Source organism: Bos grunniens, chromosome 4 (genome assembly GCF_055505025.1).
Source record: "Bos grunniens cultivar Pamir isolate PY7600 chromosome 4, Bosgru_T2T1.0, whole genome shotgun sequence".
NCBI classification, from domain to species: domain Eukaryota; kingdom Metazoa; phylum Chordata; class Mammalia; order Artiodactyla; family Bovidae; genus Bos; species Bos grunniens.
The window spans coordinates 6,125,505-6,142,281 of NC_141168.1; the positions used below are offsets into that span (position 1 = coordinate 6,125,505).

Sequence of the window (16,777 nt, forward strand, 5' to 3'; positions counted from 1 at the left end):
AACGAATTATTTTCTATTCTGTTCTTCTATTTAAAAAAAAACCACTAAGCTGATTTCACAACCTACTGGGGAGTCTGGTACCATTAGTTCAAAATACTATAGTGGGTACTGGCTCAATCACATCGCGCACTGTGACTCCATGGACTGTAGCCTGCCAGGCTCTTCTGTCCATGGAATTTCCCAGGCAAAAATATTGGAATGGGTTGACATCTCCTACTCCAGGGACCGAACCCGGTGTCTCTTGCCTCGACAGGCAGATTCTTTACCACTATGCCACCTGGAAAAAATACTGAAGGAGAAGCATCCAATTCACAGGACAAAAATTATACATTTTCCTGGCGAGTCCATTTTAAGACCCGAATTGTTTAATTATTTCAACTAATTACAGGGTGGAATGCAAAAATCAATTAACAAAAAAGACAACTTGAAAGATTTTCTCATGTCCAACTGGTGGCCTGGGGTTTCAGCTGTAAGACGCCCCCCTTCAGGACCTGAATGTGCAACGCGCACTCTCCAGTGAGCAGGGAGCAGTGGGAGGATTGTGCCCCAACGTCAGTGTTCTAAACCCAGCACCGCGACAGTCCTAGGGACTGTCACCTCTAAATCTTCCTAACCCAAGAATCCTGCCCTTGCCGCTCGGTTTCCTGGGGGCTTCTCCTCGGTGCTCACTGGGCGAGGCCATGACCAGAGTGGTGGTCCCACTTAACCAGGCAGGTCAACACTGCCAGACAGCCCGAGGACGACAGAAGGACTTTAGTACGAGTAGCAGGTATCTGCTTCTTCAGCAACCTCCATGGACAAGAATACCTAGCATGATAGAAAGCTTTGATCGCATCCTGTTTTCCTGGGCCCGGTTTTCACCCTCTTGTCGCATGATCCAGGCCTCCCGAGCTGGCGTCCCTCCCTGCACTCCAAGACTGGTGCTACCCCCAGACACCCTTCACCAGCACCACTGAAAACGGGGTTGTCAGGGCACCTCTGGAGGGAAATAGAGCAGCGTCCCTTCAGCGGAGAAGTCAGCCCACGCCAGAGCGTCGGCTCACCGGTCTTAAATCCCCCTGGAAGGACGGTTCTGGAGAGTTCTCAGCCAACAACGGCGAGTGTTTTAAGTCTGCCTTACTCAATTAGCCATGCAGGCGTTGACAGTTAAACCTGCGTCGACCCGGCGCTGTTCCTTTCCCATGAGGTGCGTGGGATCCGCAAACGCCAGGGTTAAGACCGGAACTGAGGAGATGCATGATAAGTGAGGAGAACGCTTTTTTCATGAAACGCGTTCACATTTTCAATGAACGCATACTACCTACATCCTCCAACCTAGACTCACGAAAGCCAATGCAGCAATTTAAAAACAAAAACAAAAAAACACACACGAGGAAGACACCGGCCAACCAACAGCCCACCAAGGTACCCGCCACGCGCCTTGTGCCTTTTAAGGGCTCAGCGGGCGCGAGTTCCAGGACCGCTCAGAGGCCCACCAATCACCGCACCTCCCACGCGTCTCCCCGCCCCCTCCCCGTGATCTGACCAATCCCTGGGGAGGTAGCTTCTCTCCGCCCCCCCCCCCCCCCCCCCCCCGCCTCCAGCCCCTCCGAACTTCGAAGCCTCCAAAGTTCACCGGCGCCCAGACGCGCGCTCCCAGTAGGCGTTTATTTTTAGCTGCCGGGCCAATCAGCCCCCGCCTCCGGGCCCGCCTCTTCACCGCCCGCCCCCCCAATGGGAGAAGGAGTTTCCGTCGCGTCAGCGCGCGGGCGGATGGGAACTGTCCAATCAGCGCTCGGGGAGAGCTGGCGTCATTAAAAAGCGGCGGAAGACGGTGGGCGGGTCATGACGCAGCGAGTTTTAGTCGTGACTATTCCAGGGGCATCTCGGCGTCCCCTCTTTTTCCCTTTAAAGTAAAACACCTCCCGACGCACACCCCGTGCGTTTGGGGGAAGGGGCCGCGGCCGCGGGAGAGCGGTGCTGACGCGAGCCGCTTGCGGCGTCGAGCGGTCACGTGGGCGTGTTTGGGGGCGGGGCCGCGCGGCGGTTCCGGGCGGTTGGGCGCGCGAGCGAGGAGCTAAGGCAGCCGCGCCCGCCCGCCCCGCCCCGCCCCTGGATGCCGCTGTGCCCCGGCGCGGCCGCCGCCGATCGCAGCGCAGGAGCCGCCGCCGCCGCGGTTGATGTGGTTGACCCGGGGCTGAGGAGGCCGCTAAGATGCCGCAGTCCAAGTCCCGGAAGATCGCGATCCTGGGCTACCGGTCTGTGGGTGAGTGGCGGGCGCCGCGCGGCCTCCTAGCTCCCCGGGCCCCGAGCCTCGCCCGGGGCCCGGCCAAGTTTGGGGCCGGCGCGGCCATGTGGCGGCCGCGCGTTTCGTAACCGGCCGCCCGCCGTCGCCGCCACCTCCATCTTGGAGCGGAGGCCGGCGGCGCGGCCGGGCCCGCGGGGCAGCGCGGGGGACGCGTGTGGGAGGCCGCGGGCAAACGGGCGCTCGGGTCGGGTCGGGCCGGGCCGGGTTGGCCGCCGCGCCGCCCGCCGCAGGGCCCTCCACAGCCCCGGAGTCGCACCTGTCCCCCCTTCCCCGCGGGGAGCAGTCCGTGATTGTTGCTGGTGGCCTTTTCCACCGCAAAATTAAAACCCGTGGGGCTTCAACAAAGGACGTGGCTCTTTAGCCGTAATTTTTCTGCCTTGTTTAGTTTCAACATTTTAAAGCAAACCCGGGAGCTCAGAGGACGTTTGGCTGCTGAGGGCCAGTTTCCTAGGAAGAAACTCGAAAGAGCCCCCCGCCCCCCTCAGCCTCCCGCTTCGGAAGCCCCCCCGAGATGCTGCCAGCGACCGAAGTAGGAGGGCAGAGAAAGGGAAATTTCTGCCCTCTTGGTGTCCTGTTTTTTCCTTTGGGGAGGAAAAAAAGGTCAGATACCAGAATGTCGAAGTAATTCAAAAGTACCCCTCCCCACCCCCCGCCAAAGGTTGACATATATTTGAAACTGAGTGTGGCAGTCGTTTGTTCCACCCCGAACAGAGGTGGTCTGGGGTGGGAGGTGGTGGACGGGATGCCAGAAAACGAGGGAGAAAACAGAACCGTTGAACTTAACCGTGCTTCAGGGTGAGGTTTTTATTGTCTTTGACAACCGGAAGTCTGGAAAAATTACTTTTATCTTTCTGTGTTGTTTTTAAGAAGTAGCTGTCCAAGGAAAAGGGCGCACTTGACCACAGTGGGGTAGGGGAGGCGAGGGCAGGGGTTCGGAGTCTGTGGTGACTGCAGAAGGAGGTGACACAAACTGCCCTGGGAAAGCTGGTAACTGCCTGCTCATTGGCCGAACTCCCCGACTTCGCTTTCCCTTCTGCTTCTTCACCCCCATTTTCCACGGTCGGTGCCAGGGTCTGTGCTCTTTGACCAAGATCAGCTGCAGCGTGCTTACTCACCCTTTTATCACCTCTCTGTCAAAGTGCTGGGGGGGATATCAAATGAGAGGCTGAGAGACTCTTGTGTACAGATAAGGGGCGCCAGGAGCCCTGGGGGTAACTCCTGTGAGATGCGGTAATCGTGGGGGGCAAGGAGAGGTGACAGTCTTAACAACTGCAGCCGTCAAGTCACCCGCGTCAGATGGAGGCTTTTCAAGTCTCTAACAGCCTCGAATGTCCATATGGAACTACCGCATCCCACCTTTATCGACAGTCTGTATCTCAGAGCCTTTGCTTCTCTGTTCTCTTTTCCTCCTCTGCATTGTGAAGAGTGGGACTCGGACATATCCTGTCTCTTGAATGAGTTCTATCTCCTCAGAGTGCCCACTAGTTAAAGGTACCAGTGTCTGAAGTTACAGGTGACATGAATTACCTGGGCTGCCTGCTTTCAACTGAAGGGAATGTCCCGAACATCCTGGCTTATTTACCCCTTGAAATTCTTGAGATGGTGATTCCAGTCGCCAGTAATCTAGTCTAGCATTTTATCACTGTTTGTTAAAGAAGTTCTCTAGGTCCAGTTGAAACCAATTGTGTCTTACCTGCCTTCTGATGCCATCCTCTTGAAGACCCAGAGGTGACACATCACCCATTTGCCTTCACTTCACGTTTATTCTAAACCACTGTTCATGAAATACTGTCCTGGATTAGCCTCTAGGGGCCCCCAGAGCAGGTCCAGTGCCTGTTTTCTATGCCTTCCTATTGCTAAACCCAGCTCCATTGTGTTCGCATTTATTTTCATACGTGGTGATGATTAAAATGTGTTTTGCACAGGTTCAATGACTACCAGTCTTTGCATTTGATTTTACCATTGTTTACCTTTGTTAGGAACCAGGACTTTTTGTACTTTGTGGGCTCTTTTGTTTTGCCAGCATCAGAAACGGAGATAGTTCCCTGATTCCACATCCTAGCCACTTTTCAGAGAACTACGCAGACTTCCGAGTTCACTGACATGTCTGCTTGCCAGTGGTGCTAGAGTAGAGAAATCTGAGTGCCTGTGTTCCTAGGTTGTGTTACTGTGATGCTAAACTGTAGTGTCATATTGACTGGGGGTAAAAGAGTGGTGGGATAAGTCTAAGCCCAAAACCGCATCTTTCTTAGAATATTCTCTTGACTAAATATCGCATGCCAGTTTAACTCGTAAAATACTTGTCATTGTGAGTTTATTTTAAAAGTGTGGGCTTCCCTGGTGGCTCAGAGGTTAAAGTGTCTGCCTGCAATGCGGGAGACCCGGGTTCAATCCCTGGGTCGAGAAGATCCCCTGGAGAAGGAAATGGCAACCCACGCCAGGATTCTTCCCTGGGGAATCCCGTGGACAGAGAAGTGGGCTGGTGGGCTACAGTCCATGAGGCCACAAAGAGTCGGACATGACGGTTTGCCTTCAGATGAAGCTACTAAGTGCAATGACTGTTTTACGATTTGGAGTTCAAATTTTGTGTTTTTTTAAAACACTGAAAAAACTTACCAGTGAGAAAAACAGAATTCTCAGATAATGTATACAACTTTTTTTTTTTTCCTGAAGCACCTTTCCTGTTATTTACAGTGTTAAGCTTTTAAGGACACGTCACCTGCAGCGCAGGCTGGCTTGCAGGGAGTGCTTTGTATGAATTGTTTTGGTGGTAGCCAAATGTGCCAGCTCCCTGACGTCCATTGTTCTAATACAAATGAGTAGTCCCGTGATAGGAGGTAACTGAATGAGTAGTCCTGTGATAGGAGGTAACTAAACTTAATCTGGCTAAAGTTATAGTGTCAGGTTAACAACTACCTTCAAATAAAATCTGGCATGTTTTTCACTGGAATGTTACACAGAGAGGTTTGATGATCGAGTTTGCCATTAGACCACAACAATCAAAAGATTGTCATATATTACTCTCGGAGGTTAGCAAACAGGATGGGATCAAAGGAATATGAAAGATCTTAAGAGAGAACATGAAAAAATTCTATGGTGTGGTAAAAGGCGTTTCAGTAAAAGTATCTCAAATCATTACCCTCCTTGTCAAAATGTTTTAGGTAGTAAAGAACGTGCGTCCTTTGATTTGGCTACTTCACAGGGAAAGATATCAGTAAATTTGTTCCCAGTAGAATACCATCCAATTGTATGCTGATTTACTGTATATTTTTAAATTACCGTATCCTTTTCTAACACATGGCTTTGAGGACTTGTAAAGTTAGAGATTGTTTGCCATGTATAAAATGTATTAGTATGTGAAATTGTATGTTCATGTGCTTCATAACATTGCGAAGTTGTGTACCTGTGGGTGGGGATAGTCCTGTGGTGACCACCTTGTGCTGAAGCTTGAAATTAACTTTTCTTTCAGTGCCATTCATTGTTCTGTACAAGAAATACTCAGAGTTTGCATTTGTAATCTGACTTGCCAGCGCTTAATACAGTCTTCATAGACTTTCCGTCTTTGGCTGCGCAGGGTCTTCGGCGCTTTGCGTGTGTTTTCTCTAGGTGCCGTGAGCAGGCGCTTCCCTTGTTGTGGACCGCAGACTAGGTGCTTGGGCTTCAGTAGTTGGGACTTGCGGACTTGTTGCTCCATGGCATGTGAGTCTTCCCCGGCTAGGCATTGAGCCTGTGTCCCCTGCGTTGGCCAGGTTGATTCTTATCCTCTGTACTACCAAGGAAGTCCCTAGAATTTTTTAAGTATAGTTGATGTATCATATTTATATAAGTTACAGGTGTACAGTAGAGTGGTTCACATTTTTAAAGGCTGTTCTCTGTTTACAGTTGCTATAAAATCTTGCCTGTATGTTCCTCCTGTGGTACAATGTATTGAGCTTGTTTTGCTCATAATAGTTTGTACCTCTTAATCTCCTGCTGCCGTATTGCCTCTCCCTACTTCTAAACGTTAGTCCTGTATATCTGTGAACCTGCTTTTTTTGTTATATCAAATGTTAATGTGATGTCCCTGCGAGTTACAGCAATCTGTGCCTCCCTTCATCCCCCAAGAAGAAACGCTGTACTCAGCAGCAGTCCCCTCCCATCCTCTCCTCTCCTCTCCTCTCCTCCCCTCCCCTGGCATCACTAATCTTTCTGTTTCTACAGATTTACCTTTTCTGGACATTTCATATAAATGGAATCACCTATACCTGGCCTTGCATGCCTAGCATTTTTCATTTAACATAAATATTTCCCAGGTTCCTCCGTGTTGAAGCAGGTAGCAGTAATTCATTCCTTTTGGTTGCCAAATAATAATCCATTATTTGAATATACCACATTCTGTTTATACGTTTGTTAACGTATAGGCATGTGGTCTGTTTCTACATTTGGGCTAATATAGATAATGCTGTTAGGAGCATTCCCGTTACATATTTTTTGTATGTGAAATTTTTGTGTAGACATGTTTCTCTTCTTTTGGGTATACTTCTAGGAGTATAATTGTAATTGCTGGGTCATATGGTAATTGTACGTTTAACGTTTTGAAGAACCATCAAACTTTTTCAACCAGTTTACATTCCAGCTAACAATTGAAATCGGTTTCAGTCTCTCCACATCCTCACCAACACTTCTAATCATCTATCTTTTTATTTAATTTTGTTATTTCTATTATCTTAATTAAAAAAATTTTTTTTTATTGAAGTATAGTCGACTCACAGGGCTTCCCTGGTGGCTTGCAGTGCAGGAGACCTGGATTCAATCTCTGTGTTTGGAAGATCCCCTGGAGAAGGGAATGCCAACCCACTCCAGTATTCTTGCCTGGAGACTCGCATGGACAGAGGAGCCTGAAGGGCTATAGTCTGTGGGGTCACACAGGGTCAGACACAACTGATGGACTTCACTTCTTTCACTTTTCGTAGCGGACTGACAGTGTTGTGTTTCTGGTGTGCAGCAAACACTGAATTACACGCACCTGTGTATTCATCCTCTTTTCCACTGGGTTTTGTCACAGGCCGTTGAACACAGGTCCCTGTGCTACGTAGTGTGTGTGTGTGCTCACTTGTGTCTGACTCTGACCCTGTGGACCGTAGGCCACCCTGCTCCTCTGTCCATGGGACTCTCAAGGCAAGAATACTGGAGGGGTTGCCATTTCCTTCTCCAGGGTGCTATACAGTAGGAACTTGTGTATTTTATATTCAATATATAATTGTATCTGCTAATCCCAAACTCGTGATTTATCCCTTCCCCACATACCGTTACCCCTTTTTAATGGTAAGTTTGTCTGTGAGTCTGTTTCTGTTTCGTAAATGACTTCGTTTGTGTCATATTTAAGATTCCACATATGAGTGATATCCTAGAGTACTTGTGTTTCTTTGTGTGGCTTAACTTCACTTAGTGCGGTAACCTGTAGGTCCGTCCGTGTTGCTGCAAATGCTATCGTTCCTTTCTTTTGGTGGCTGAGTAACAGTCCCGGTCTGTATGTACCACACCTTCTGTGGTCCTCTCCCCGTGGGCGTTTAGAGCGCTTCCATGTTTTTGCTGTTGTAAATAGTGCTGCCATGAACGCTGGGGTGCGTGTATCTTTTTGAGTTAGAGTTTTTGTCTCTTGGGGGTATATGCCCAGGAGTGCGATTGCAGGATCATATGGCAGCCCTAGTTCTAGTTTTTTAAGGAACCTCCGGACTGTTTTCCATAGTGGTTGCACCAGCTTACATTCCTACCAACAGTGTAGGAAGCTTTCCTTTTCTCCACACCTTCTCCAGCATTTGTTATTTGTAGATTTGATGTCCATTCTGATGGGTGTGGGGGATACCTCATTGTAAATTTGATGTGCATTTCTCTAGTAATTAACTAAATGCAGAGTTCCAGAGAATTGCAAGGTGAGATAAGAAAGCCTTCTTAATGCAAAGAAATAGAGGAAAACAATAGATGGGAAAGATAAGATCTCTCCAAGAAAATTGGAGATAGCAAGGGAACATTTGATGCAAAAATAAAGAACAGAAACATCAAGGACCTAACAGAGACAGAAAAGATTAAGAAGAGGTGGCAAGAATACACAGAAGAACTGTACAAAAAAGGCCTTGATGACCTGGATAACTATGATGGTGTGGTCACTCTCCCAGAGCCAGACATCCTGGAACGTGAAGTCAAGTGGGCCTTAGGAAGCATCACTACGAACAAAGCTAGTGGAGGTGATGAAATTCCAGCTGAGTGATTTCAAGTCCTAAAAGATGGTGCTGTTAAAAGTGCCAGCAAATTTGGAAAACTCAGCAGTGGCCATAGGATTGGAAAAGGTCAAATTTCATTTCAATCCCAAAGAAGGGCAATCCAAAGAATATTCAAACTACCCTACAGTTGCACTCATTTCACATAGTAGCAAAGTAATGCTTACCTTCAAGCTAGGCTTCAGCATTACGGAACCGAGAACTTACAGATGTTGAAGCTGGATTTGGAAAAGGTAGAGGAACCATTGCCACCATCCATTGGATCATAGAGAAAAACAAGAGGATTCCAGAAAAACATCTGCTTCGTTGACTATGCCCCATGAACACGAATTGAGCAAACTCTGGGAGATAGTGGAGGACGGGAAAGCCTGGTGTGCTGCAGTCCATAGGGTTGCAAAGAGTCGGACACTTCTGGTGACTGAACACTAATTAGCTCATCCGTCCTTCTTGTACTAGCCATCCTTATGAGTTTATGAAGGGTCATATACAATGTGCAAATAATTTCTTCCATTCTGTGGGTTCTTTTCACTTTCTTGAAGGTGGCCTTCCTTTGAAGCAATAAGTTCTCAATTTTGACAAAGTCCATTTTATTTATATTTTTATTTTGTCACTTGTACTTTTGGTGTCATATTTTAGAAACCATTGCCTAGTTCAAAAATATAGATTTACTACTATGTTCTCTTTTAAACGTTTTAAATCTTTATCTCTTACATTTGGGTCTATTATCTATTCAGAGCTAAATTTTATGGTGGGAAATAGGAGTAAAACTTGATTCTTTTGTATGTAGATACCAAGTTGTGCCACCACCTTTGTTAAAAGACTGTTCTTTCTTCATTGGATTGTCTAGACGTCCTTGTCAAAAACCAAAAGTGATCCATCTCAAAATGGAAGTACTGTTTGCAATGCAGAAGAAAGCCCCTCCCCTTCATCTCTCTTCCCTCTGAAAAAAGTTACAAGGTGGTAATAGAAACTCATTTCACGTTAAATAATAAATTACAAAAAAGAAAAACCCCAGTGATCATAAATATATGATTTTTTTCTGGACTATTCCTTTGATCTGTGTGTTGGTCCTTGTGCCAGTATCACACTATTTTGATTACTGTTTTTTTATGGTAAGTTTCAAAATAGGGAAGTGTGAACCCTCTAACTTAATCCTTTTTCAAGATTAACTTCTGAGTCCCTCGTATTTCCATAGGAATTTTAGGACTGGCTTATCAATTTCTGCAAAAAAAAAGGCAAGTGGGATTTTGTTTTACAAATTTGCAAGTGTCTTCAACGCCTGGTTTAAAAAAACACTTGAATTCTCTTATCTGCTTCTGAGTTCCTTCCTGAGTTCCTTGCAATATATAATTTTATATAAAGTATATAAGGGAAATCCAACCTGCCAGATAGGTACTTGGGAAATGGAGGAGTATTTTAATACTGTCACATTAAATTACTAATACAATACTTTTTTGGGTGATTGTGGCTGTTCTCTGATACTCAGGCTTCCCAGGTGACACAGTGGTAATGAATTCGCCTGCCACTGCAGGAGATACGGGTTCAATCCCTGAGTCGAGTAGATCCCCTGGAGTAGGAAATGACAACCTGCCTGGAGAGTTCCACAGACTGAGGAGCCTGGAGGGCTATAGGCCATGGGGTCATGAAGAGTTGGACACAATTGAGTGTGCATGTGCGCGCGCATGCGCGCGTGCACACACACACACCCTGATACTCACGAAGACTCCGTAAGTGGAACTTTCTTAGAAGTTAGTTGTACTATCTGAAATCATGAAGGTTTTTTTTTGTTTTTTCACTCTGTACCTTTGAACTCCATTGACTTGTCTGCACTTCGCATGGATCTTCTACCCACACCTGATTTGGGAACGTGGTACATTGTTGTTATTCAGTCGCTGAGTCATGTCTGACTCTTTGTGACCCCATGGACTGCAGCACACCAGGCTTCTCTGTTCTTCACCATCTCCCAGAGCTTGCTCAAACTCATTTCCATTAAGTCAGTGATGCCATCCAACCATCTCATCCTCTGTCATCCCTTTCTCCTCCTGCCCTCAATCTTTCCCAGCATCAGGGTCTTTTCCAGTGAGTCAGCTCTTCAAATCAGGTGACCAAAGTATTGGAGCTTCAGCTTCGACATCAATCCTTGCAATGAATCTTCAGGATCGATTTCCTTTAGGATTGACTGGTGGGATCTCCTTGCAGTCCAAAGGGCTCTCAAGAGTCTTCTCCAGCACCACAGTTCAAAGGCATCAGTGCTTTGGCGTTCAGCCTTCTTTATGGTCTAACTCTCACACCCATATATGACCACTGGAAAAACCATAGCTTTGACTAGACAGACCTTTGTAGGCAAAGTAGTGTCTCTGCTTTTTAATGTGCTGTCTAGGTTGGTCATAGCTTTTCTTCCCAGGAACAAGCGTCTTTTAATTTCATGGCTGCAGTCAGCATCTGCAGTGATTTTGGAGCCCAGAAAAATAAAGTCTTTCTCTGTTTCCATTGTTTCCCCATCTATTTGCCATAAAGTGATGGGACCAGATGCCAGGATCTTCATTTCTTAAATGTTGAGTTTTAAGCCAGCTTTTTCACTCTCCTCTTCTACTTTCATCAAGAGACTCTTTAGTTCTTCTATTTTTGCCATAAGGGTGGTGTCATCTGCATATCTGAGGCTCCCGACAATCTTGATTCCAGCTTGTGCTTCATCCAGCCCAGTGTTTCTCATGATGTACTCTGTATATAAGTTAAATAAGCAGGGTGACAATATACAGCTTTGATGTACTCCTTTCCCGATTTGGAACCAGTCTGTTGTTCCACGTCTGATTCTAACTGTTGCTTCTTGACCTGCATACAGATTTCTCAGGAGGCAGGTAAGGTGATCTGGTATTCCCACCACCCATTCTTTTAAATGAATTCTCTTTAAGAATTTTCCACAGTTTGTTGTGATCCACAAGTCAAAGGCTTTGGCATAGTCAATAAAGCAGAAGTAGATGTTTTTCTGGAACTCTTCCTTTTCCATGATCCAGCGGATGTTGGCAGTTTGATCTCTGGTTCCTCTGCCTTTTCTAAATCCAGCTTGAACATCTTGTAGGTCTTAGTTCACATACTATTGAAGCCTGGCTTGGAGAATTTTGAGCATTACTTTGCTAGCCTGTGAGATGAGCTCAGTTGTACAGTAGTTTGAACATTCTTTGGCATTGCCTTTCTTTGGGATTGGATCGAAAACTGACCGTTTCCAGTCCTGTGGCCACTGCTGAGTTTTCCATATTTGCTGGCATGTTGAGAGCAGCACTTCAACAGCATCATCCTTTAGGATTTCAGCTCAGCTAAAAATTTCAGCTCAGCTGAAATTCCATCACCTCCACTAGTTTTGTTCGTAGTGATGCTTCCTAAGGTCCATTTGACTTCACACTCCAAGATGTCTGGCTCTAGGTGAGTGATCAGACCATCATGGTTATCTGGGTCATTAAAATCCAGTCAGTTGGAAATACTGGTTCACTCTTTTGCAGATCTTGCCACATTTCAACACATTTCAGTATACAACTATTTCTTTAAATGACATCTTGCAACATCACCACCCATCTTCTCAGAAAAATTAAATATTGGGAAGTAGTTAAGATCACCCTGAGTGATGCAGATTTTCCAGAATTCCTCTTGAAAGTTCAAGTTTGATTGCTGGCAAAATGCTGTCAGTTTTTCTTGAAATGAGAGTCTCCTTTCTTTCATTTCCAAGAAGGTGTCTGCCAGAGACCCACATCTGGAACAGCAATAGCTTGTTGGTTGTTCTTACAGGTAAAAAAGGCATTCCACGATAAAGCTGCCTGTTTCAGACCACTTCCCACACGAGTGCTTTTTCCCCAGGTGATGCCATGCTCGAGTGTGTAGCAGCCACACTCTATGCAAACATCCCATTCTGTGTGCAGAATATTCAAAAGACGTGGATTTAAAGGTCAAGATTTCATAAAGTTAGTTATTTTTACTGCTTCCTCAAGGACACTGTTAAGAAAAAGTGACCTTTTTTGTTTTCTCCTTTTTACTGTGCGTGCATAGTGTGAGGAGTATGTGACTGTCCTTTACAGTTTGTGACCAGTGTCTTGATTTGTGCTAAGGCGCACCAAGCTAGCAGTTTTACCACCATTGGTTTTGCACCATAAATGCACACAAAAGCATAGTGGAAAAGGCAGATTATACAGTGAGTCCTCTACATAGGAACAGGGTCCATTCTGAGAGCACATCCTTGCATGTGTGTGAAAGTCTCTCAGTCGTGTCCGACTCTTTGCAACCCCATGGACTGTGGCCCGCCAGGCTCTTCTGTCCATGGAATTCTCCAGGCCAGAATGCTGGAGGGGATAGCCGTACCCTTCTCTAGGGGATCTTCCCGACTCAGGAATCGAACCAGGGTCTCCTGCGTTGCAAGCGGATTCTTTACCAGCTGAGCTATCCAGTTTTTTTCTTAAGTCCAACAGAGTTGGCCTAGGTGCCCAACTAACACAATTGGCTATACAGTACTGTTCTGTAGTAGGTTTATAATACTCTTCACACAAATAATACATAAAAAACAAAGAATAAAACATTTTTACTCTTAGAGTACCTTGAAAAGTACAGTAGTAACAGAAGTACGGTACAAGAGCTGGCACTCGGGCATGTTCTCATCTTTGGAAGTTTGTGTGTAGAGGGCTTACTGTGAAATAGTTTGACTTATGAGCCCCCTGAGAGTGTCTCCGGGGCCCCCCAGCGTTGTGCAGACTGCACTTGGAGAACCATAGTGCACGGGATCTGGCTAGACTGCTGCTCGCTCCTGTTCAGCAGGGTGTGGTGACCACAGTCTTAGTGGAGCCTTCCAGAAGAGGCCCTGCAGCATCGGAGGAGACCAGGCTGGTGAACCGGGAAGGAGCTTGGCATGCTGAGAAGGAAGGAAGTGGGGGTGGCTGGGCTTCGCGAGGTGGAAAGGGGAAGCAGGGTTGGAAAGGTAGGCAGGAGCTGGCTTTAGGGAACTGGAGGGCAGCTTTCCTGTGTGGTACGCAGTGAATTACTGAAGCCTGGGGAGAGTTAGGTGTCTAAATGCCAGTTGACTTGGCCTCTGATGGTTGTGCATTTAGGGTGAATGCTTGGTTTTCAACCTGGTACCGGTGAAGCTCCCAAAAGAGTAATAAGAATTGCCATGGTGGCAGCACTGCCAAGACCTATATGCTAATTAGGTGGTTTTCAAGTCCAAATATCAGCAACTTTATCACACAATATGAAATGGCATCTGTGCCTGTGACCATGAAGTCAGAAAGGTGCAACATTTCCCTTAGCTTGGGCCTGGAAGAGAGCTAATAATAATAACTCTAATACTGTCCACGAGTGGATTGTACTTATTCACTTGAATAAATCAGAACTGACCTGGGACGTGATTGTGCAAGATAAAGCATTATGAAATCTTCAGTGCTCACAGTTGAGAGAACCTTTATTCTTAGTTCTAATTTATTTTGAAGTACCAAATTAAATCTTAGAGTACTCATAGTCTGTCTTAAACTGATAACTGTCAGAATGCAGACTGTTTAGTACCTTTGACATGAATTGCTGATTAATTTAGAAATATAATTTAATATCTGAAACACAAAGGTCCCAGGATGCTATTTTGGTGTTCTAATAGTTTTAAATATATATGGGGCTTCTGACAAAAGAGAGTTCCACGTGGGGCATCATAATTTGAAGTCTAAATTGGTGTTAGTTTAGAACAGAAATGCTGAAAATCTTGTACTGTGCTTTGTAGGCAAGTGAGAGCAGGGCAGTTTAAGGATACCAACATAATTACCTCCTCTGTGTCCTTGGTTGGTCGGTGTCCTAGCCATGACAGAATTGAGCTCCCCCTTACCTACCTGCTCCCCTCCCCCGTGTTTCCTTTTGTGTTTTCATGCTTGCAGAAAGACTCCTCCAGGACTTTTGAAACAGAAATAAATATTTTAACAAGCCATGTTACAATCCTGCTTTTTGCAAGATTCAAAGTTGAATGTTAGCTCCATGATGGCATAGTGAATAATTTGTGAAAGTGGAGATGAAAATACTGGCTTTTACAGTTCATACAGTTTTAGGACATGAAAGTGCTTTTCTTGGACTAGTATGTCTTGAGTATAAATGCATCTGGCCAGTATTTTGCCCGTTCTCAAATCTAAATCACTTTCAGAATTTATTTTAAAGAGAAGATTTTATAAATACAGGTTCTTTTTAGTCTTGTTCATGATTTAAGTGAGTGAATAAACAATGTAGCTGGCAAAATTCAACCATGGTGGCTGAATTCAAGATGGAGGAAGATTCAAAATGATCTTGCCAGACTGGATGTGTGTGCGAAGTCACTTCAGTCAGGTCTGACTCTGTGACCCCATGGACTTCAGCCTGCCAGGCTTCTCAATCCATGGGATTCTCCAGGCAAGAATACTGGAGTGGGTTGCCATTTCCTCCTCTGGGGGATCTTCCTGACCCAAGGATTGAAGCCAAATCTCTTAGGTCTCAAGCATGGCAGTCAGGTTCTTTACCCCTGGTGCCACCTGGCTCTCCATGGCAGGAACGGAAGTGGGAAAGCTCTGTGGGATTTCTAATCCATCTGTGCTGTGCTTAGTCGCTCAGCCATATCCAACTCTGTGCGACCCCCTGTAGCCCACCAGGCTCCTGTGTCCGTGGGGATTCTCCAGGCAAGAATACTGGAATGGGTTGCCATTTGCTTCTCCAGGAGATATTCCCAAGCCAGGGATCGAACCCACATCTCCCACGTTGCAGGCAGATTCTTCATCGTCTGAGCCACCAGGGAAGCAAGCCCTCTAATCCATCTGCTGACGAGAAATTAGAAGTGAGTATGATCCTGAGTACCCTCAGGAGCAGGAGCACCTCACTGCAGAGGAGAGCTGTGCAAGAGTTTAGAGTAGAGCATCCCTGGGGCGGCTGCTGGAGGAAAGGTGAAGTCGTGTGTTCACATCTCAGAAGAAATCTGTGCACATCCAGGCTGAGAGACCTGGATTCATTTTCTGAGCAGTTCAGGTGACCGGTTCTCAGGTGAACCTGTGAGACCTAACATTTAGTTGTCTCAGTTCTGGTGCCCACTTCCAGTGGTGGTTCTTACACTTGAACTTCAGGAGTTTTGCCTGAGACCATGTGCACATTTTCTGAGGAAAGAGTCCAGGGTTTTATCAACTCCCCAGAGGACTTCAGTCCCCCACAAGATCGAACTACTGAAATGACTGGTTGACGAGGACAGTGTGTGGGTTAAGTGTACCACATGTTATTCAAATGTTCATTAAATGTTTGAGTCAACTATGTCCCTTCCATGGACCAGGCACTGTGTTCTGAGTCCCCAAGGCTGGGGAAGTCCTGACCTCTGCTGCCGGGGAACTTCAGTCTAGTGAGGGAGCCACAGCAAACAGATACATCACTGCCGCTAGTAATCATTGGCGGGTGTTCTTAAAAACATTTACTGGTATGGGATGCCTTAACCTCCAGACCACCTGATCTTCCTCTTGAGAAATTTGTATGCAGGTCAGGAAGCAACAGTTAGAACTGGACATAGAACAACAGACTGGTTCCAAATAGGAAAAGGAATACGTCAAGGCTGTATATGGTCACCCTGTTTATTTAAATTATATGCAGAGTACATCATGAGAAATGCTGGACTGGAAGAAACACAAGCTGGAATCAAGATTGCTGGGAGAAATATCAATAACCTCAGATATGCAGATGACACCACCCTTATGGCAGAAAGTGAAGAGGAACTAAAAAGCCTCTTATTGAAAGTGAAAGTGGAGAGTGAAAAAGTTGGCTTAAAGCTCAACATTCAGAAAACGAAGATCGTGGCATCTGGTCCCATCACTTCATGGGAAATAGATGGGGAAACAGTGGAAACAGCGTCAGACTTTATTTTTCTGGGCTCCAAACTCACCGCAGATGGTGACTGCAGCCATGAAATTAAAAGACGCTTACTCCTTGGAAGGAAAGTTATGACCAACCTAGAGAGCATATTCAAAAGCAGGCATGACTTTGCCAACAAAGGTCCGTCTAGTCAAGGCCATGGTTTTTCCAGTGGTCATGTATGGATGTGAGAGTTGGACTGTGAAGAAGGCTGAGCGCCGAAGAATTGATGGTTTTGAACTGTGGTGTTGGAGAAGGCTCTTGAGAGTCCCTTGGCCTGCAAGGAGATCCAACCAGTCCATTCTGAAGGAGATCAGCCCTGGAATTTCTTTGGAAGGAATGATGCTAAAGCTGAAACTCCAGT

General features: G+C 46.1%; 1 protein-coding gene and 1 long non-coding RNA gene across 5 annotated transcripts in view; one reads left to right on the plus strand and one right to left on the minus strand.

Annotated features, from left to right (window-relative positions):
- Positions 1–326: 326 nt before the first annotated feature.
- Positions 327–1,424, minus strand: LOC147373424 (uncharacterized). Its single transcript, XR_015161917.1, has 2 exons — positions 1,121–1,424; positions 327–807 (listed from the first exon to the last, which is right to left on the minus strand). It is a non-coding gene; the product is annotated as an uncharacterized LOC147373424 (long non-coding RNA).
- Positions 1,425–2,087: 663 nt separating this feature from the next.
- RHEB (Ras homolog, mTORC1 binding) overlaps positions 2,088–16,777 on the plus strand; it is a 52,775-nt gene continuing 38,085 nt past the window's right edge. For 3 of the 4 annotated variants that reach the window (XM_086394837.1, XM_086394836.1, XM_086394839.1), the window contains exon 1: positions 2,088–2,245. Coding sequence is in view for 3 of the 4 variants with exons in the window: in XM_086394839.1 (XP_086250965.1) it covers positions 2,096–2,245 (150 nt within the window). In the remaining variant the exon portion in view is untranslated. Of the gene's footprint in view, positions 2,246–2,672; positions 2,888–16,777 lie in introns of all 4 variants that reach the window. The other variant, XM_086394835.1, reaches the window with a different exon arrangement.